Source organism: Palaemon carinicauda, chromosome 5 (assembly GCF_036898095.1).
Source record: "Palaemon carinicauda isolate YSFRI2023 chromosome 5, ASM3689809v2, whole genome shotgun sequence".
Taxonomy (NCBI): domain Eukaryota; kingdom Metazoa; phylum Arthropoda; class Malacostraca; order Decapoda; family Palaemonidae; genus Palaemon; species Palaemon carinicauda.
The window spans coordinates 116,753,824-116,777,590 of NC_090729.1; the positions used below are offsets into that span (position 1 = coordinate 116,753,824).

The window sequence follows — 23,767 nt, forward strand, 5'->3', positions numbered from 1 at the left end:
TATCTTGAGAGCAAACGTCGGAACCTTTCACCTACGAAGGAAACCGAACTCTCTCAGAAACTCAACAAGTGACGAGTCGAGATCTGTGGCGGCCCCCCACAATGAGAGCAGCAGCAGCAGCAACAGTGTCATTAATCTAGTCCAACGGAGAAAGAGGAAAAGAAGAAGAAGAAGAAGCAACAACCCCAAGTCAGCCGACCATAAACGTTTTGGTTCCGTCAGCGATTTGTTCGAATGGCGAGACGTCCTGTCGCACGTTATCTCGGAGCGTGATTCGCATTCGTCGGAGGAGGAGGACAATCAGGGTCTCCTTATAAGGGACCTGAAAGGCGATCTTTACTTCACGGAGGAGGTGACTGAGAAAGAACGCCTCTATTTCGAGATGAAGAAACTAAACACCGAGCGGGAGGGACACGAATTCGAAAGGAAACTGGAGAGCATCATTGGTTCAAGCTGGATCAAAGAAAACGGACTCAATAGACACCGAAAAAAGGAAGGGGATCTCAATAAATCTCAGCCCATTGAGATGAAGGTTAAAAGACCTACTTTCTTCCCTGCATTTAGGGGAGAGGGGTTCGTTTCCGTGTCGGGGGAAAGGAGCTACGATTTCCTTTTACTCGACTGGGATCCTAAAACGAAGGAAATGACTGCCGTGTTGGAATTCGTCGACTATCTGAAACGTCCTTCCAAGGTGAGAGATCTTTTTCAAACAACTTCTCTTGAATGAAGGTGGATGTTTTATGCTGATGGTGTTTTACTTTAAGGTTCTATTTACTTTAAGTAACATTTCATCTTATTTAGGTTTTTCTTTCTTCGTATCTACTTCCTTTCTTAATTTGACAGATCTGTGTATCAAAAGTGTGTTAGAAAATGACTAAGATTTGTGTGTATGTATTTGTATTAAAGCAAAGTTTAGTCTTGTTGAATGAGGTTGAAGTTGACGAAAATATTGTTAATATATCTAGAACAAATAATTGCCACAGTTTATCAACAGTGAAAGTAGCTCCTTTTTCGTAATAGATATAATTTCTTGTTCATATTCCTTGCATAACAATAACCCAATGCTTCAAGCCGTATTATTATTATTATTTGAGCTTTCGTATTTAACTTTTATCATTAGCCGTATTGTTATTACAATGTGAGTTTTCGTACTTAACTTTTATCATTAACTAGTAGCTCTCACATTTATAATGGAGACAGTTATGCCGTAACATTTTTATTTGCAATAGAAATAAGAGTCAATATGGACGATGAAAGATATGCTGAAGGTTTATTTTTTTATTTTTATCTTTTGAGATAATTATATCTAAATTAGGTATGAATCTAGTGTCAATTAACAGAAGGAACATGACTCTTCAAAATCCTTATGTTAGTGAAATCTGTAATTAAACTGGTAGTTTTGGTGCAGACTTTTAACTCTACGGTCAAAACAACCCGTGTTTCACTACCTTATCAACCTCTAGTAGTTTTGGTGCAGACGTTTAACTCTACGGTCAAACCAACCCGTGTTTCACTACCTTATCAACCTCTTGCCTTATTTTCCTCCTAATTCTATGGCTAGTTTTTGATAAAAATTTCATCATGCTTTTAAAAGCATTGTATAGGCCTCAGAGCTATAAATATGAAACTTTAAATTTCATCTTGCTTTTAAAAACATTGTATAAGCCTCAGAGCTATAAATATGAAACTTTATACTGCTATATTTTGGTTAGAATCCCAAGTATCATATCGTTTAAAAATCTCATAGAGAATTATTGTAAAACCTTATGATACATCTTGGAGATGATAAAGAAGTAAAATTTGAATAGGCCCTAACAAATATTCAATAAATCTTTCTTCCTCGATAGGTTAAATAATCCATATTATGTACTGATTGATATTTCCTTAATGACTTATACTAAACCATAATAGTTGTACTGCATGATCCTATTGTTTTACCAAATTTACATCTAAATATGACTTTAGAAATCACGAATGCTTCTGATGTAAGTTGACTGACTGGTTTTTAATGAATACAAGTCATTTGAGTTCATGTCTTTCCTAGTTATTAGAAAAAATCAAAATTACAGTTTCTTAAATGTTTAAGACTTTTGTTTTTGCTTCTCCACCTTCATTATTCATGGCTGTTAAACGGCTGAAATATATGAAAGTAATTATAGTCAAAGCAGAGATTCCGGCGGAAATAAGCCCTGCCCCTTGATGACGTCATAACCAATCATGTTGTCCTCCACGTTATTCCGGCGGAAATAAGCCCTGCCCCTTAATGACGTCATAACTAATGTTGTCCACGTTATTCCTGCGGAAATAAGCCCCGCCCCTTAATGACGTCATAACTAATGTTGTCCTCCTCGTTATTCCGGCAGAAATAAGCCCCGCCCCTTGATGACGTCATAACCAATCATGTTGTCTTCCACGTTAAATGAAGTCACAATAAGTTAGTATTGTTTGAAATTTGTAAGGGGATGTATTGTGACCGCTGCTAATGTGAAAGACAATGTGATTGGCTGTGACGTCATCAGGAGGTGGTGCTTATTAAGCCCGGAACTTCTCATTCGTGGTCGTCTTTGGTTTAAACAGTATTTTTCTGTTATCAAATTTGTTAAGATACCATATTTTACTATAAAAACCGTTCTTAATAGTATTAAAAAGGCTATCGTATAACTATCAATATGCTCTGTTTTCTCTCTTTCATACATGTTCAGCTTTCTCTTTTTCATACATGTTAGCTTTCTCTTTCATACATGATTAACTTTCTCTTTCTGATCATGCTCAGCTTTCTCTCTTTCATACATGCCCAGCTTCCTCTCTTTCCTGCATGCTCAGCTTCCTCTCTTTCATACATGCCTAGCTTCCTCTCTGTCATGCATGTTCAGCTTCCTCTTTTTCATACATGCTCAGCTGCCTCTCTTTCATACATGCTCAGATTTCTCTCTTTCATACATGCTCAGCTTCCTCTCTTTCATGCATTTCATCTTTCTATTTTTCATACATCCTTAGCTTTCTCTCTTTCATACATGCTTAGCTTTTTTTTTCATGCATGCTCAGCTTCCTCTCTTTCATGCATTCTTAGCTTTCTCTTTTTCATACATGCTCAGCTTCCTCTTTTTCATACATCCTTAGCTTTCTCTTTTTCATACATCTCATCTTTCTATTTTTCATACATCCTTAGCTTTCTCTCTTTCATACATCCTTAGCTTTCTCCTTTTCATACATGACAAAGTAATACATAAATATTTTCATTGCAGATCGGCTCCAGAGAGATGTCCGTACGCATCGTAGGGGCAGTGGATTGGGCTCATAATATTCCAATTCCAAGGGATAAAGACTGTGGACCTACCGTTTGTGGATATGCCGGATCAGGTAATTGTAGAAATGTGCTTAGGGAGAAAGAACAGGTTTACTAGATGTTATCATTCCATTTCAGGGTTGTGGTGGCCTGTAGGTAGCGTCCTTGCCTGGTGATTTCCGGACTGGGGTTCGAGTTCCGCTCAGACTCGTTAGTTCCTTTGGTCGCTGCAACCTTACCATCCTTGTGAGCTAAGGATGGAGAGTTTGGGGGAGTCTATAGGTCTATCTACTGAGTCATCAGCAGCCACTGCCTGACCCTCCCTGGTCCTAGCTTGGGTGGAGAGGGGGCTTGGGCGCTGATCATATGTAATATGGTCAGTCTCTAGGGCATTGTCCTGCTTGTTAGGGCAATGTCACTGTCCCTTGCATCTGCCATTCATGAGCGGACTTTAAACCTTTAAAATTAGATTGGTATTTTTATACTGGGGTTATGTTTTTGATTGTGGATAAATATTATAATGTAAGTGCCAGCAACTTTAGATATACAGGGTGGTCCAAAACTATGTGGACAGCGATTGATTACTTTTATTTTGAGATTACGTATACATACAATTATATTTACCAACACAATTGTTGCATTGACAATTAAATTTTATTGTGAACCAAAATACAAAAGCCCTTAAATTGTATTGTGAACCAAAATACAAAAGCCCTTAAATTGTATTGTGAACCAAAATACAAAAACGAATAATATAACCGATACATTAACCTATTCCACATACTATCCACCTACTTTTGGACCACCCTGTATATAGCTGAGGAATATATAACTTATAGAGTGAAAGACTGAATCTAATGACATACTGTATAAATAATAGTATAAATTAAAACTTTGGGTAATTCTATGGCAATTGAAAATCTTAAATCACATATTTCAATATATTCATAGAATCCATAAGAGGAAACAGCCATCAGGCCGACTTATACCTGCCTTTCAGCTTCAGAATAGGAGTATTTTCGGTGCTGATTTAGTATGTGATCTCAAAGTCTTGCTTTTGCTTTGGTATGCGATCTCACCTGATAGCTTCGATCTCACTTTACTTCACGGCGAAGCAAGAACCATTAGATTTTCTATAAATATATATATATATATATATATATATATATATATATATACCAGGAATAATTATCTAAGAAATAATAATCAATCATTGATGTTAGCGTGCGCAGCTCAACATTACCGCTTGCCTTGTACATACGGAACTTGATGCTTTTATTTATTCGCGAGCGAAGCGAGCTCACGACGAAGCAAGAACCATTAGATTTTCTATTCTTGTTTTTTTACCTATTTAAAATATTGAGATCGCATACCAAAAGAAAAGAATAATTTCTGAGATCATGCCATAAATGAGATCTGATACCAAAACAGCACCGAATTTTCAGCATTTTTCTTGTTTCCCAAGCATCAAGGGTATTTCTTCATTTCAGACTTGGAATAACTGTGGTTAGCTTGGTTGTCTCAAGTCTCGGCTGTTGTCTCAAGGCCCAACAATCTCGACTCAAGTCTTAGTGGCATGCTAGACATAATGCTTGTTAACTACTCCTTTAATCATTGTTTCCTATGAAAAGAGACGTGTTGCCAGTTTAGAATCTAAACCATTTAATTCCTTAAGGTTCCTTTTCAATATGTCTTTGTATTATTTTCAAACTTGCGTTTCCACTTGCACTTAAATTATTGATTTCTGCCTGGCACTTATGATATTAATTTCCATGATTTCAAGTAAACTGTCTTCTCACTTAAATCAAATATGAAATATATAATGTTATGTCCTCGGGCTACAACAGAGATCCGTTTTTACAGCGCGTCATAACTCGAGTTTTTATGCAAGTTGGAACTCGCGTGAATAATGAACTGTGTAAGCACGGAAGTCACACACCTATGTTAATGCAGCAGTAATTTCATATTATAGGTCATAAAAACAGTTCATGATAGGGAAACATAACCAAGACTAAAAAAAACCACATAGAGGATATAAAGAATAGTAAAATAGAAATGTAATAAGAAAATAATAATACAATTCCTTTATGGGAGCTATGTAGTATACACAAACCGTTGTAAGTCGAAACTCTTGCAGTCTGAGGACTTGCTCTTAGTTTTTTATCTATGTTGTCACTATGTCTTTTCATCAGGTGGGTCTCTAGCCCCGGGTTACGTGATAATGATTGTGCTGTGTATGCTGTTTCTGTTTGCTGCTTGCTGTGCTGCAGCTGCTGTCCTCAGGTGAGTGGGCATGTTTATTTTATTAATCAAGGGAAATTAATTGTAACCAAGGCCAAACAGCCTTTGATGTTTGAATTCAACATTCGAAAAAATTTTCTATTATTGAATGCACTTGCTGATTTTTTATGCCTAAGTAATTTCCATATCACACTAACTCCTTTATCACAATTTAATCTTCGAACAGATTTTTTTCCCCTTTTTTATTTTTTGCTGTTGGTATATCCATGCTGATCATACCTGATAACATTTCTTCAACTGTCAAAAATAACAGAGTATCGTTATTTAGCCGACCAAATATCATTTGCTTGATCCATAGTTAGTGATGTTGACTATTTCTGTCAGTAAATATGATGGAAAATCGAATACGTAAAAAGCACAGCCTGAACTAAAGCTGTCCCATTAGGCATAGTCAAAACACCTTTTCTCTCATTGCGTTCGAGATTGGTAATGTATATGGGCTATCCGGTGACCCTTCAAATGAAACCACCACCTTCAGCATCAAGATAAACTAGAGCAGCTAAATATTAAAGCACTTGCTGGTTGTGTCTGGACAGATTATGAATCTTCTTTTTCCCAGCTAACATGTCTTTTATTGTATGTTTTCTCGAAATGAGCGCTACAAGATATTCTTCCACAAGGTAGTAGAGTTGAACCGTAACAGGAAGCTTAGAGTTTGTACAGCTTATTTGGGAATGAATGGAAGGTTGCTACAATGCAATGTAGTCTCTTTTCTGTTCTTTAGCTGAAGCTTTGAAACCCAGTGCAGTTTTTCCTCATTCAAGAGCATTTGGAAAGGTTTGAATAATCTAATAGTTTATTAATATAATGCAACTATAAATTATAGGTCGCAACATTACTTTTCACCTCTTTTAGCTTCGGAGGCTAGATGGTATGAAACATGCATGGCATTTCCTAAAGGTGTCTCTAAAGCATTGTATTACCTCTTGGTGGTGTCTGAACATAACTTCTCTACCTGATCCTAATTTGGGAATGATAAAGGGACAAAACCCTAGTAAGAAAACCCATGTAATCTTAAGTTTGTTAGTGCTAAAGATAAGCTTCCATTCTATGGATAGACAAATGAAAAAATTTTCAAACAAAAACTTGAATTACATGTGTGCCTCCCCTCAACTCCAGTATATAAGACTCATCTTTATTTGCATGAGGGGAAGCGCCTCATTCATTCTTTCTACGATAGTGATGACACAACTGTCTTGTATTTGCTTTGGGGGATACCTGGTGTCATCATTAAGAGTACAGTAAAGCCTTTATATGAGAGCCAGGCAAGGTGGTTTTGTAACTATGATATGGACTTTGATATACAAAATCATCACTTACTTTGGTTGGAGCATAATGGTTTTGATTGTATTGGTGTAGGTTCTAGTTATCTTCAACCTGGGATAAACTAATACAAATAATGGATTTTTACCTTAAGAGTTTTCTGTGTGTATTTTACATCTTTTTATTTATTCTGTACCAATGGTTATTCTGATGCCTGAAAGAAAAACAATGGTAATATGGCCATCTTTTAATGAGTATTTTATCTTGAAAGGGGTCTGTAAAATATGTAAGTAAATTGATTTTATATAGCCTCCCTTTTTTTGTCTCATTGCATGATATAAGTTTTAGCCTTTCTCACAGTGTTTCTGTGATCCTTGCTTCTTGCTATGTGTCTGTCCTTAAACCCATATCGGTGAGAAATATGTTTGATTGTAGGATTTTTTTAAATTTTCAGGATTGGTACATTTTATATTTTTATTTTGAAGAGTCTTGAGTTATATCCTTAGGAACTTCGTACTTTACTCTTGCTTCCATATTAAATGTGAGAAGATTTTACATGAATTTGTTGAAAAGCAGAGCCATGTTGGAGAGGATACTAAGATAGATGAAGCAATTGACTTCATGCTAGACCAATTTCATTAAAATTCAGAATTGCCTGCCAGGAATGTTTTACTGTATTTTAAGTATTTTTTAGAGTATTTCATGTGAAGATAGTAGATTACAAAATAAATGAGGATTACTTTGAGTGTGATGATTGTGGTTTTGATAGTTCCAATGTATTTCTATTTTAGTGGTTATGGGTTTTTTTTACACAGATTTCAATAGATATGATACTAAGACTTCATTTTCAAATAAGTGTTATACATATCTCAGTTATCATTTTGTTACTTCAATTAAGCTATCATAAATATCTTGATTTTTTTTTCAATTGTTCTCAGGATTCACTTTCAGTAGACCATGCCAACGTTACCTAGCTTCTTATGCGACTTGGTTAGGGAGAACAAATCCTGAATATTTTTAGACAGGACTATAGGAGGCGATTAGTTTAAAAAGTGTTGGGACGTACTGTTAAATTGCCTCTATTGTAAGTAGCCCTAGAGTCTTATCTCTTCTGTTATTGTATTTTACAGAAGTAGTAGGCTTTTCAGTTTGTTTAATACATGTAATAATTGTAAGTACATTGTCCAAAAAAATGGTTATTTTAGTTCATTTCATTCTAGTAGATTGGTGTTTCCATAACAGACATGCATAGTAGCTAAACTAAGCCATGTTAGTGGTGTGCTTTTCCTTGTTTAGAAACATTTTGTAGGTGCCCAAATATCTGTGATTAAAGGTTGTCATATTGGTTTTGAGTAGTCTCCTAACTTAATCAGTTTTTTTTTTACGTTAATGCTAATAAGGGAGATTACAACCTCATATCATAGTCTAGGTTGATATGCGATACTTTACTTGAGTACGACTTAAGCCCTGTCCACACTATCGAGCATGCTGGACGGGCAAACAGTGATACCAGACCACAATAGGTATTGAGAATGACGGTTGATGACGTCAGAAGCCGGAAAATCACAGGCAGGGATCTGGCAACAAACAGCGTTGCCGGATCCCTGCCTGTGGTTTTCCCACTTCTGACATCATCAACACTCATTCTTAATACCTATTGTGCTCTGGTATCACTGTTTGCCCGTCCAGCATGCACGATAGTGTGGACAGGGCTTTAGATTAATTTTATGTATCTGATAACTCCTGAATTCTAAAATCGTTTCCAAAGTACTTGTGTAGATTACATACGCAGTAAGCATATATCAAATTGTACTAGTTGTGCTAGATAAACTTATGCCTATGTAGAGTTGGGTAGGATTGTTGTTCCTTGAATATATTGTCAAAATAAATTATGTATAGTAATCTAAAAGTACTTTAATTTGATGTGATGTTTCAAATGGTTGATTGTCACATTATCAAAAATGCTAGCAGTCCTATCTATGGTTTGTAATTATTTTGAGGAATGGGTGCAAAATTCTGTTTGCTATATTAAAAGTGCCTGTTATTTTATATAGAATAATGACCAATGTTAGAGTTAACATGGATTTTTTCTGCAGATTGGGTAGGGATTTATTATGAAATAGAAGTGTAGAGTATGGAAACAATTGAAGTAAACCCATGATTTAGAAGACAATATCATACAGTAATAGTAAATACCTGTATTCTGTTTTACTATAAATCAAATTTTTCGTGTCTTATATTCTGTGCAAACATCATATATATGCTTGCCACTTTCACAATGACTTTACAAAGAAATATTCAATGAAATTGATAAAACTGACTTTGGTAGTTTTTAACCACAAAATTATCAATTTCAATGGCAGGACACCTTAATCTTGAAATACCATTCAACCTCTTCACATTTCAACCTGGTAGGCAATGTTTGATTGGCTTATTACATGATACAATCATAACTTTCTACCGTGGATTAATAATACTAAAGGGATATTACTATCAGAAATTTGCATCTGATACTGTAGTTAGATCACAGTATTTTCACACCCCGCCCATTGCAGTGTTATACAGGTATTGAGTTCTACAGCTGTTAGTGGTGATGCTTGCAAAAAAAGAATAGAAAATTAGTTTTTAGTGTATTTACTATATTATATAGTAAATGTAGGCGGGGTTTAAAAATCAATAAACATTGAGACTTTTAATGACAGGAAAAGCGAGGAAGCAAAAGCACCCCTTAAAAATACCTATAGCATGGTCACCTGATTGAGAAATAAACTTCCCCCTTGGAGTCTTGTATATTGCAACCGTATACCGTATATTCCTTTTACTGTTGGCTCCTAAGCTTAATATTGACCTATGTAACCTCTCTCTCTCTCTCTCTCTCTCTCTCTCTCTCCTCTCTCTCTCTCTCTCTCTCTCTCTCTCTCTCTCTCTCTCTCTCTCTCTCTCTCTCTCTCTCTCCTTTGAATTCCATTTTATTATAATTTAATATCCTTCAGGAAACGTCTTCGTCAGAAGGAAATGAGTCGAGGTCCTTACAAGATTCTTCTGACCTCAGCTGACCTGACTTTGACATCGCGACCCGAGAGCGCACCAAGGAAGGTGGGCGATTATGTCTGCATTGCAGGATGTGTACTGTCGGTGTTGGTATGTCTATAGCTCCTCTACATTTACAATCATATAAAGTCTATCTCGTTGTTTGTCTCGCTGTGATTTTCGACCATCTGCGTGTTCTCTTTTTTTTTTTTTTTTTTTTTTTTTTTTTTGATGTACTCGTAGTCAAAAGATAAAATTACTGAGATATTACACATACATTTTATTAGTATATACATATATTAGCGTTGTATGATCCAGGTTTCAATATAAGATCAGTTTTTATATGAATATTTGTTAATAATTATTGTTATATGCAGTGGAATAGATGCTAACGAGTTTTTCCACAGTATGAATGTAGGAATTACATGCCACTATATGGGCCTTCCTGGTGACAATTTAAAACTTATTTTATCACAACTTGAATAGAATTGCATAAACATTCCTCGAGATACAGGTGAATTTCTATTGATAGTATTACAATCTATCAAATTTAAAAAGAAAAGATTTTCACGTAATGAAACAACACAGCCCTGCATTACAGCCAAACTATACATCAAAGATTATTTTATTTTTTGACTGTGAATGTACATTTTTCTTGATGAATTCCAATCTTCTTTCTCTAATTATATTACTAGTGGGTCCATTTCCCTTGATTTGATGGTGAATTGATACCCTCCCTGGAACCCCTTCTTGTGCATTTTCCTATTTTTCCCCTCGTATGAATAGGCTAATACGTGGATAGCCAAAGAATGTAAGAGACAAGACTGGTTAATGTTTGTTGTCAAGCCAAGTACAAATCATTTGTATGTGAAGGTTTCAAACAGTGATTTCATCTTCCCTAGGATCATGCAGCTGGAGGTAAAAAGATATGGTAATTGTTTACAACACCACACTCTTCGTTTACTCCAAAATAATGCAGTCCTGCAGTTCTCATCTTTTTGCACAGTAATTAGGTGGTTATTTAAATTCTGGGAAAGCTATAATTAGCAAGTTATGTTAAGGAAGGGGGAAGGGGTTATAAAAAGAAAATAGCTCGGTTTCCTCACTAAACGAATTGGAACTGACATGTCAACATAGTCAATCAAACAGAATTTGTGTTGCCAGCGTACATAAACAGAAGTTCGTGATGCCAGCGTACATTTGATATACTCTACATTCAAAATATACTTAATTAAAAAGGGATTAATTACTCAAAAGTGTCCATAAAATATGAAATTTTCAAATAGTGACAAAAAGATACAGTATAAGGAATGTTCAGTTAGGGTGTTACTTTCCTTTGCAGGAAGGGTCAACTTTTACTAGAGAAGTTACGAAAAATCTGGAAGACATTTGTCCGGCCATTCTATTTCATTCATGATGGATTTTTATTATTCCATTGCTTATCAATGGATAACAGTCTTGTGGATGCTTCATTTACATGTTTTTGATAAGTTTTCACCCTTCAGATGTCTCGATTTACAAACAAAAATTTACAGCGTCTAGATATTAATATCAAATATTTTATTTTCCTTGGGCTCAGTGTTCTCGCGTTAGGTGTACAGTATATGAATTCTTTTCCATATGTATTCGGATTCAGTTTTGTTACAACATTGTTAAATTAATATATAATATAGAAAACTTTTTCCGTTCATGCAAGACTGCTAGAGTTATGAATAATGAGGGAGAGATGATCCAACACTCAACAGTTTTGAAATTTTTGCAGAGTGAGAAAGTTGATTGAGGAAAAAGTGAAGTTTAGTCATTGGTAATGTCTCTTACATTCATTTTATCTCCTTTGAATATTTTTTTTACATTCTTTAGATTAAAATGTAATAGTCAGTTCAAGAATGCCTTAGGATATTTGTATGAATTTTTTAAAAGATTTGTTCAGTCTCTTGACTCATGATTTCATATTGCTAAATGGCTTACTTGCATTTTTTTGTTATCTTTTTAATTTATATATTGTAACTTATCCATAAAATGTGTTGATAGTATTATATCTTTATTTTACATAGTGGTCATTTTGAAATGTTTATTTTATATCTGGAGACTGTATTCTTGATTATGTAGTTCCTGCTATTACTGGCTAGCTTTGTTCATTTATATTTTTATACAATACTTTAACATAAGCATAAAAAAGCCAAATAAGTAAGCCATTTATTGTCGCATATGATAAGAACGGTAATTTTTTAATTGTGGCCAAAAGACGGTACGTTGCTCCGTATTCTTGAGTTGTCTATGCAGTACTTTCCTTATCTTTTATATCCTAATGTCAAAAAGTCGTCAGTGTTAAATGGACTCTTCACTAAGTGTATCTTTTCTTAATATCTTAAATTTATACTGTTCTTTTTTATACTGTATCTCTTTAATTTTCAAAACTGAGCTTCCTTGAATCATTTGATTATTACTATAAAATTTTCTTTTCTTTGTTTTGCTCTTTTCTTTTAATGCTAATTTTCATCGAGATCAATGAAGAGACTGTCCTCATTGTTTACTTTCAGCAGTTTATACTGTTCATTCGTACTCATGAATCATGTTAAGACAGTTTGTGCTTTGGAAAAGGAAGAACATAGAGAGTCACCATCTTGTGATGGGGGAGGAGCTACCATAAAATTTTCTTTTCTTTGTTTTGCTCTTTTCTTTTAATGTTAATTTTCATCCAAATCAATGAAGAGACTGTCCTCATTGCTTACTTACAGCAGTTTATACTGTACGTTCGTACTCATGAATCATGTTAAGGCAGTTTATGTTTTTGAAAAGGAAGAACATAGGGAGTCACAATCTTGTGATGGGGGAGGAGCGTCACTAAAAAGAAGTAAAATCAGAACAAAGTACAGTAACCCAATTCAAGTACAGTACTCCCATCGATGTAGAATTCTTTGTTGTTTTGATATTGTTTTTGCTTTCCAAGAAGTTAAGAGTTTAACCGTGTTTTTAGAATGTCTTCCAGAGGGAACAACTTTACCCCCATTAGTGGTACTGTATCACACAAACAATCATCAATGACACACCTTGCATTTTGGTCTCATTAAAATGATTCAGCATTCATGATACAGATACTTTTTTGTGAGTGAAATGCAACTTGACCCACCCTGTTTATAAAAAGAAACCAGCCGGGTTGCTTAAATTAACGTTTTTATCATCTATTTTATTTTATAAAGCCTTCGTTCATGCTTTTCCTTTTCTGTAATCCTGATTGAAGGGCATCACAAACCTAATATCATTAAGCTGCTAAATGTGAGCAATTAAGATAATCATCCTTAATAATCCTTGATCTTCTGGATGAGTCTTGCATTAAGAGTAATCTTTTCAAATCCTAATTTTTCTTCTTATTAGGTTTTATACTTGATTATACTTATTATTAAATATGTTCTGATTCCAGCATTAGAGCTTATTAGTTTTAATAACATTTGATGAAATTTCATTGGTTGTTGGATTTTAACTTTTAATGAATTTTTTACCTATTTTTTGGAAGCTTAGTTTGAACTTTTTTTTTTTATTTTTTTTGTCTGATAAGCCATATACCCCTTTAAATTTCATATTAGATTCCTTCATTTCAAACACTTTTGTACTAGTGTCATATGGTTACCATCTGCTCAGTTTTGTTTTATTTCCATACTCAGTCTTCTTAATGTGAAGGTTTAATGAATATTTCGTTTTTACCAATAGCTTTAAAGACTTCTACATATTATTTTTTTTTGTGTTATAATTTTTTGAAAATCTTTAGATGTATATCTTTCAGAAAAGTCCCTATTTTTGATGTTTTGGTGTCCTACCCAAATCTTTCTGCCGCCATGCATTTTGTACAGCTGTTTTTCATTGCATCGAAGAAGTCAAATATTCTGATCTTTTCTCTGAACTTAGGTCCTGTTTTTTATATCATTCCTATTTATCGTGAGTCACTTATCTCAAGTTTCCCTGCCCTTTTATCTCTTTTATTTCCCTCCCTCTCTCTCTCTCTCGCTTTTGCTCAGTGTTAAGCTCTATAAACCTCATTACTTTGGCTATATTACGAATGTCTGTTCTTGTCCATCCTTATTTCATAGTGCTTCTTTCAGTGTCCATTGTCCTAAGAGTGTTGTGGCGGGATGTTGCAAGAACAACCCCCACATTATTTTGGCGCCCGGACAGGGACAGCCGAGGTGGGATTGAACCAGACTCTTTCACAAAGGTTATATTTAGGATTTAGATTTAAGGTTAATGACAATGGAAGGCAAATTAAAGGCTTTGGAGGAGGAATTGCGACATCCCGCCACAGTTAAGAGTGTCTTTATTCAGATATTAATGCAAATAAGTCCTAGAAACCTTTTACTATGGGACATTATTAATTTAGTTCAACTTGCAACTGGATAGAGGCACTTACCACTCCCTGTGAGATTGAATGTTCTTTCCTCATTAGACCTGGTATTCAATATTAAATAAAAATTATAACCTGTATTGAAAAAAGAGAAAACTACTCTTATGGAAGAAGTTAAATTCCTTACCTGTTTTATTAAAATTGAAAGAATGATGATAAATATTGCTTCCGTTATTCTACTGTTACTAACGAATCATGGTAACAGTTAGCTACACTAAATTACTTTTCAAAATTCTTTAAATAATTTTATTGGCTTGATATTAGCCTTATTGATAAATCAAGCATATGAAATTTTGTTTTAGCAAAGATTTTTAGATTTTTTTAATGATTAAGTGCTCTCTTGTTTTATTGCCTACAAAATTATTCATAAAATTCCCTTTATATATTTTTTAGAATTTTCATTCAAATATTTTTGCTTTTCTTTTAAAACTGGTGATTTCAGAAATACGTTGAATATACGTACCTATAAGTAGAAATTGTCAGTGATGTATTATGGCATACTAGATTAGATAGATATGTTTTGTAAAGTACAAGAGCATATCAATATTGCTGTCATGCGAAATTCTTTCAACTGTACTGAGGAACGGTGATCAGTGATGGGGTGGTTTTGATACTTAGGGTAAAGTAAGACTTGCCCTTTAAAACAGGTCAAATTTCCTTTGCTGAAATATAAACTTTTTCTGGACTTTGTTAAACATTTGTCCGCAAAGTTATGATGTGTTTGCACTTTTCTAACTGAAAGGTGCTTTGCATTTTGTTTTATTTCGAATTTCTTTATGGTGTGTCTCATTTCCTACCTGCAATTTTTGCTTGATGTATTATGGTTTCTTGGTCGTTTTCTTTTACCGTTGTGCGCATTTTTATTCGTTATATTTGTTTAATTGTAAGTTTAGCAGATCAACGGAGGATAGCTGTTGCATCCTAAAAGAACCAGGGAGTATTCACTTTGCTTTTGTTATAATTTTTGTCAGAGCCTTTTTTTTTGTGTGTGTGAAAGGTTAAGAGCTAGTGTCTATCTTTAATGAGTGTGCCTTTGTATTATTGGTGAAATATGTGTAGTATATGTTTTGAAGAGTGTGGTTAATGCTAAAACTTACTGTGTGTGTGAAACCATAAGATTCAAGTTATTACATGCCCATTCACAAAATAGAATCACTTAAATTCTTATACATATACTATAATTGATTCCTAGAAGGTAAGTTTTATCATAATGGAAATAATTCCTAATGGGGAGACTTATTAAAATGATATCAAGCAGTGTCAAAACATGCTGATTATATTTAATGTCTTTTCTTGCTTTGCTGAAAACATCTACACTTTTCAGATCCCTTGTTGTATTTTCTAACATGATCCACCAGCTTATCTGTGTCCAAACCTGTACACAGTTGTATCCTATACATGTGCCACCATATGTACTAACCACATAAATGTAGAGTGTGCACAATATCTTGGATGCGTGTGTTTATGTGTGTTGTTTGTTAATGTTAAAAAATAATTTTCTTGTATTTTTACCTTTGAAGGTTTATTTTTTAATACTTTTTATAGGGCTTCGTAATCCGTGTTTTGAGTAGACCTGACTTTAGAGATAAGAAATGTGTGGGTTGGTCTTTCTTGTGACTGGTTGTATCTTACCGGGATGCTATGGAACGTGTGTTGTTTTAATTATTGTATTTCTTATTGCAAAATGGGTTTCTAATTTACCTAGGTCATTGCTTTATTTTTACATAGTATATGCTAATGGTCGTCTCTGTTCATTGATGTATTCATTTTGGTTGTGTGAAAGAATATTTGAAGCTTCTACAAAAATTATTTCCTAAAGAGACACTTGCATTCATATTGTATAAGTGTTCTAAGGTTAATATAGTTTCACAGTCCCTGAAGGAACAGTAGAGACAAATCATATATTGTTAAAAATCTATATATTTTTTATATAGTTAATTTTGTGTGCTGTTTTGGTATGAGATCTCATTTATGTCGCGATCTCAGAAATTATTCTTTTGCTTTGGTGTCAGAACTCAATATTTTTAATAGGTAAAAAAACCAGAATGATAGAAAATCTAATGGTTCTTGCTTCGCTCGCGATAAAATTAAAACATCAAGCTCCGTATGTACTGGCAAGCGGTAATGTTGAGCTGAGCACGCTAACATCAATGATTGATTATTATTTCTTATATAATTATTCCCAGTATGTATATTTTGTTTAGAAAATCTAATGGTTCTTTCTTCGCTGTGCGCTCACTTCGCTCGCGAAAAAATTAAGACATCAAGCTTCGTATGTACTGGCAAGCGGTAATGTTGAGCTGTGCAGGCTAACATCAATGATTGACTACTATTCCTAAGATAATTATTCCCGGTATATATATGTTTTTATAGAAAATCTAATGGTTCTTGCTTCGCCATGAAGTGAAGTGAGATAGCGCCTATCAGGTGAGATCGCATACCAAAGCAAAGGCACAACTTTGAGATTGCATATATAAAAGTGCCTAATTTTGTTATCTAAGTTTCTAAAGAACAAAGATATTCCAAAAAAAGTAGAGATAGTAATTGCTGTCTTCTGAAAATTCAATGCTGTCATTTTGGTCTTTACAATTAGTCTGCATATGTAGATTCTGTGACACGTAGATTTTCATTGCTTAACTGCAATATGTAAACATGGTCTTATTATAGAATTTTTCTAATGATTTTTTTCGAAGTTTTATTGGTAAACTACTTGCGTATATATATATATATATATATATATATATATATATATATATATATATATATATATATATATATATATATATATGTATGTATATATATATATATGTATGTATATATATATATATATATATATATATATATATATATATATATATATATATATATATTTGGGAGATTTTGAAAGTATACTCATTGAATATGGGAATGTTATGATTCCTTAACATGGTGTGTATAGTTGATAAGCCTGAATTGTTCTTTTTTTAGTGATAGAAGGGATAGATGAGACTAGATGGTATGTACTGGACATTATTCCGTGTTTCGATAAAGTTATACGGTAGGATTTTGATTGACAAACAGATTACATAGATTGATAAGGAAAGAGTAGTGTGTGCTTAAACAAAGAGGAGGATATTTAAGTATTGATAGGGAAAGAGTAGTGTGTGTTTAGACAAAGAAGAGGATATTTAAATATTGATAAGGAAAACTAGTGTGTGTTTAGACAAGGAGGAGGATATTTAAATATTGATAAGGAAAGAGTAGTGTGTGTTTAGACAAGGAGGAGGATATTTAAGTATTGATAGGGAAAGAGTAGTGTGTGTTTAGACAAGGAGGAGGATATTTGAATATTGATAAGGAAAGTGTAGTGTGTGTTTAGACAAAGAAGATGATATTTCAATATTGATAAGGAAAACTAGTGTGTGTTTAGACAAGGTGGAGGATATTTAAGTATTGATAGGGAAAGAGTAGTGTGTGTTTAGACAAAGAGGAGGATATTTAAGTATTGATAAGGAAAGAGTAGTGTGTGTTTAGACAAGGAGGAGGATATTTAAATATTGATAGGGAAAGAGTGGTGTGTGTTTAAGCAAAGAGGAGGATATTTAAGTATTGATAAGGAAAGAGTAGTGTGTGTTTAGACAAGGAGGAGGATATTTAAGTATTGATAAGGAAAGAGTAGTGTGTGTTTAGACAAGGAGGAGGATATTTAAGTATTGATAGGGAAAGAATAGTGTGTGTTTAGACAAGGAGGAGGATATTTAAGTATTGATAAGGAAAGAGTAGTGTGTGTTTAAACAAAGAGGAGGATATTTAAGTATTGATAGGGAAAGAGTAGTGTGTGTTTAGACAAAGAGGAGGATATTTAAGTATTGATAGGGAAAGAGTAGTGTGTTTAGACAAGGAGGAGGATATTTAAGTATTGATCGGGAAAGAGTACTGTGTGTTTAGATAAGGAGGAGGATATTTAAATATTGATAGGGAAAGTGTAGTGTGTGTTTAGACAAGGAGGAGGATATTTAAATATTGATAAGGAAAGAGTAGTGTGTGTTTAGACAAAGAGGAGGATATTTAAGTATTGATAGGGAAAGAGTAGTGTGTGTTTAGACAAAGAAAAGAATATTTAAGTATTGATAGGGAAAGAGTAGTGTGTTTAGACAAGGAGGAGGATATTTAAGTATTGATCGGGAAAGAGTACTGTGTGTTTAGATAAGAAGGATGATATTTGAATATTGATAGGGAAAGAGTAGTGTGTGTTTAGACAAAGAGAAGGATATTTAAGTATTGATAGGGAAAGAGTAGTGTGTTTAGACAAGGAGGAGGATATTTAAATATTGATAGGGAAAGAATAGTGTGTTTAGACAAGGAGGAAGATATTTAAGTATTGATAGGGAAAGAGTACTGTGTGTTTAGACAAGGAAGAGGATATTTAAATCATATGGTTGTCTTGAAACGGCTATGAAAGAAATTCGAGTTCTAAAAGGAAAAGGTGCATATGACATGGTGACCTAAAAAAATTAGGTGAGAGGCCTGATAGTGATATGAGTTTGTGGGTGTTGATGAGGTTATGTTGTTGCAGGCAAGTAACCGTAAGGGATTATATATTTTTATGATTAAAGCAATGTCTGTCGGTATTATTGTACTGTATTATATAAATGGGATTGAGACAAAAATGTGCTATTTAACTTTGGCTGCTTAACAATCTTAATGGAATTATTTTTCAATACTACCGTTTTAAAAATCTCACCTTGAATTCTAGGTCAGGTTTATCAGTAGGCTAGCCTAGGTTGAGGTGCGATAACCACCGACACACATGAAAGGATTTACATTAAGATGTAAATGTATAATAAAAGTAATAAAACCATTTTTACCTTATATATTACTGGCATATCTACAAAAAATGACAAACTATAATTCGAGGTCAGATACCAACATTTAACCATACGAGCACAGCTGAGAAAATGTAAACATTGACTATTGGTTGCGTTTTTAACAACTTTTTCTCTCGGTAACCTTTCAGTAATTTTAATGCTAGTGTTAATCACGATAGTAATACCATATAGGATATCATAATATTTATTTATTCAAAAATTATTTTTAGCTGTAAATAACAATTTTGGATTACAAAACACATATAATAAGAATAGGGGAATGACTTACCTTGATACACAGTACTACCAACGGTGACGAATGGTACACAGAACTACCAACGACACGATGACATTACTAGTGATAGAACTACTAAATATTTCCACAGGTATATTAAATAATTTTTCCATATAACTGTTACGAAATATATAAAAAGTACAGAAAGGCCACAGAACCTAACAAACCCACCTAACCTTGCCTAGAAGTACCCCGGTCACAAAACACGAATAATGACTATTGAGGAATGACTTACTTTAATGAATAACGTTGTGAGATTTAAGAAAATGCTCAACATTACCTGAAGCATCAAAAAAATCTCCATGGAATTGAGCCACTGCTTTTAGGTACGGAATACTGCAGCCGGTACAAGTTTCTATAATATGATCCATCGCAAAATACGAAAAAAGAAACCGCACTAGTAATGAAGAACGTCTCACCAGGTCAAAGGTTACAACGGGAAAGGCATTGGAACAAAGGGTATGAAAAGAGCGGTCAAAGAGATAAAGGAAGGGGGGGAGGTTAGGGAGATACCTGCATAGGCCTAGAGTGGTGATTGGTTAAGGGAAAAACAAAGAACACAAGGGGGTAAACATGAATGAACTAAATACGGAAACTAGACCAAAGAAAAGATTTATACGACACAGAGGAGAGAAAAGGAACTAACCAACAAAAATAAATAAAAACAATATAGGAAGATAAAATGGAATGAACGGTAAATAATATTGAATGGGAATATAAAATGAGGTGATCATACCGAGAATTAACTGGATAAAAAAACTAGTCCAGAGTAAGTATTTATGTGCAACCAGGAAGAGATAAAGAAATAACCAAACGAATAAACCCAATATAGGAAGGAAAAATGGAATGAATGATAAATAATATTGAATGGGAATATAAATTGAGAAAATAACACGGTAATAAAAAGAGTAATTGGGGAGAGGAAACTCCTGCGAAGGGGGGTGATATATGCGCAGGACGGAAACTGATGCGAACGAACGTACGTACAAATGGGAAAGGAAATAACCAAACAAATAAACCCAATATAGGAAGGGAAAATGGAATGTATGATAAATAATAGTGAATGGGACTATACAATGAGAAAATAATACGGTAAAAAAAAGAGTAATTAGGGAGAGAAACTCCTGCGCAGGGGGGTTATATATGCGCAGATCGGAAACTGGTGCGAACGAACGTACGTACAAATGGGTGCTAATGTTAGCATGGAATGCTAACATTTGATCTACATCAGGTATGGAATGCTAACATTTAATCTACATCAGGCGTTGGCAGCACTGGTTACTGTATTACTGCAAGAAATAACCTTTGAAACGGCTCCTCCCAAATATATCCAGTTATACTGATTTGTATTTTCCTACGGTTATAATAAATACAAGAAGGAAATGTATAGAGAAGAAAAGGAGTGATTTACGGTTATATATCGGTTCCCCAGTATGTTTTCCCCACCCAAAACCCCGGGTTCCCAAAGGGGGTCCCCCATTATCGGAGGATATAGATGTATATATATTTCTGTAACTATTCATTTGCGACGGGAACGAGTGTTATTTTCGAAGGGAGCGTAATTTTTCCTATAAGAAAAAGTAGTTAGAATACTAGGATACATTGCCATGTAATACACTACAATGAAAGCGATATGGTATATATATATATATATATATATATATATATATATATATATATATATATATATATATTTCTGAAACTATTCATTTGCCACGGGAACGAGTGTCATTTTCGAAGAGAGCGTAATTTTTTCTGTAAGAAAAAGTAGTTGATTTCCTAGGTTACATTGCCCTGTAATACAGTACGATAATAACGAAATTTCAGACCATCTCTTACATATATACCATACTATTTTTTCTGTAGAGTTTGACTGATTAGCAGGTCATCTGGTTCTTAGTAATAATGAAGGTGAGCTCTCCTCTGAGTTACAAAGCAAATGAATTAATGAATGGATAATTTAACTCTTAGTTAAGATATGTCTTTATTGTGTATTACTCTGTACCCGTACATTACTTCAAAAATAGAATTTATAAAGTAATGAAGATGAAATATTTGAAATTTTTTTGGTAACACGATGTTGAGGTATTAGCATAGATATGTGAAACAGTTACTCATCGAAGGAAAAGTAATAAGAGAAAAAATGGTCGGTCTTATGATTATTATTGTTATTTTTAGTAATTATTGCTCTATTATTATTCTTATTACTATTGTTCTTGTTATTTTGGTAGCTTTTTATTATCATTATCATTATGATTTTTATAGTCAGGGTATTTAAAGATTTATCTTTTTAAAGTTAATTTCATTACTAGATCATTTTGTACCCAGTCTGGCTTGATTTTTTACAACTTATTACCGTATACAATTGTGGACCTATATGCCAGCCGTGATAAATGGCAGAGTCTTGTATGCTGAGTGAATTGGTCGTTTACTATCTTTGAAAAAAACTTTGCATAAATACTGAGTTTCTAAGCCAGAAGAAGAATCACAAGTTATTTATTGACATTGAATATTATATAAATATCAGATGAAAGTGTTTTCACTAATTAGCATTACATTTGAATTCTAAATATGCAGTTGCCCGTGTAAATAAAGATACTTTTTAATATTAAAGTCAAAATGTATATATGTGAATGGAATTTTATCATCGTTCCATGTCCAATGTTCGTGTCTCCAATTTGCCAGTTTGGTGCTGTGATGCACAGCGGATATTGTGAAGTGTCCGCATGTTAGCTTATATGTTTGTCATGTGATCGTCTGTGCATTAGGATAACAGGTTGGCTGTAGTTGTTGTCTCTTTAGACATTTTTAATGTATGTGCATACTGTACATGTCTTGAAACTTGACTTACCTAATTTTAATTTTGTATGGCTAAATAAGTACAGTGTATATAGATATATTCACCTCAATTTCTTATGTTTATGCTTGGGTGTAGGTATGTTTATATATATATATATATATATATATATATATATATATATATATATATATATATATATATATATATATATATACTGTGTATATATATGTATATATATATATATATAAATTACCCCAAGTCATGAGATTTGAAAATGGCTGCCAAGTCCTGTGAACAATGTTATTGATGTTGCATAGTATTGTTAAGTTGTGAATTGAAATGTACCGGTTTTGATTTTTTATTGAAATTCAACCCTGATACATGGAGTATGTGTATTTCTGTTAATTGATTGCATGCAATCTGTATCTAAAACTTACTAAAATATGAACAAAATCTGTATTATATGTTTGTTGCCATTTGAAACTACAGTAGTGTGATTGATATCTTCACTCAGAACATTCAACAGCTTTATCTTGAAAGTAGCAGTTTTGTTTGCAAATCTATCTATCGTCTCACAAGTAAAAGTAACTTCAGTAAAATTGTGTGATATGAAAAACTGTACTGCACCAAAGGGAATGCTTTGTATTTCAATTTTTATTTGGAAATTTACTTGTAAATCAGCTAATGTGTAAGAGTTGTAAATAGTGTATTTATTGTTAAAGTAGCGTTGTATTTCTTATCGTAAGTTCACATTATATTTACACCGATAAGTACATGTTTTGTTGTGTCGACAAAGGTAACCTAAAAACGTAGATGACTTGAAACCAAAAAGTAACCATTTTCAATCATCAATAACAAATTTATGTCATACACTGATTTGTCATTACACTTTTTTTTCATATTTGTTTGACACATCAAGGCATGGACATTATTTATTCAATCTTGAATAGGAATTATCATTTCAACAAAGCGTATGGCTAATATTTCTTTTTTTTTTCTTTTTCCCCTCTTTCTATCTGCAGCCAGGGTCTGGTACTGCAGAGAGGCCAGATTTATTGAGAGGGTCCTTTAGTTCCCCCCAAAGAGCCAGCCATGAAAATCTTCTTAATAGTCTGCCAAATGCTTCACACAAAGACCCCGAAGATGCCAAAGCTAAATACAATGTAAGTGGGACGGTATTTCTTTATGATTTTATCTATATATATTTTTCAACTAAATAGATGGTATGGACACCTGATGAGGACCACGTTGGGAGACATACTATGGAGATGGAGGTTCAAGGAAGAAGAAGAGGGAGACCAAAAAAGAGATGGACTGTGTGAGAGGAGACTTACAGAAAAAGGGAATTGATGAGGCAGAAGCGCAGAATAGAAAAAGATGGAAACGGCTCATCCGCAGTGGCAACCCCATATAAAAATGGGAACCAGCTGAGAAGAAGAACTAAATAGATTTACCTTGTGAAGGGACTGGTTCCAGAAGGTGCTGGCATCCAGTTTTCAGTAATCTTTATGGTGTAAAGTTGCTAGCCTCATGCCATTAGCCTGCAACC

General features: G+C 33.8%; 1 protein-coding gene across 2 annotated transcripts in view; it reads left to right on the top strand.

Moving 5' to 3' along the window:
- LOC137641427 (uncharacterized) overlaps nt 1-23,767 on the top strand; it is a 193,072-nt gene that overhangs the window by 103,898 nt on the left and 65,407 nt on the right. Inside the window, exons 5-9 of one of the 2 annotated variants that reach the window (XM_068373966.1) lie at nt 1-691; nt 3,246-3,360; nt 5,479-5,569; nt 9,844-9,991; nt 23,241-23,381. The exon at nt 1-691 is cut by the window's left edge and continues 53 nt beyond it. In XM_068373966.1, coding sequence (XP_068230067.1) covers nt 1-691; nt 3,246-3,360; nt 5,479-5,569; nt 9,844-9,991; nt 23,241-23,381 — 1,186 coding nt within the window. The remainder of the gene's footprint in view (nt 692-3,245; nt 3,361-5,478; nt 5,570-9,843; nt 9,992-23,240; nt 23,382-23,767) is intronic. The other variant, XM_068373967.1, reaches the window with a different exon arrangement.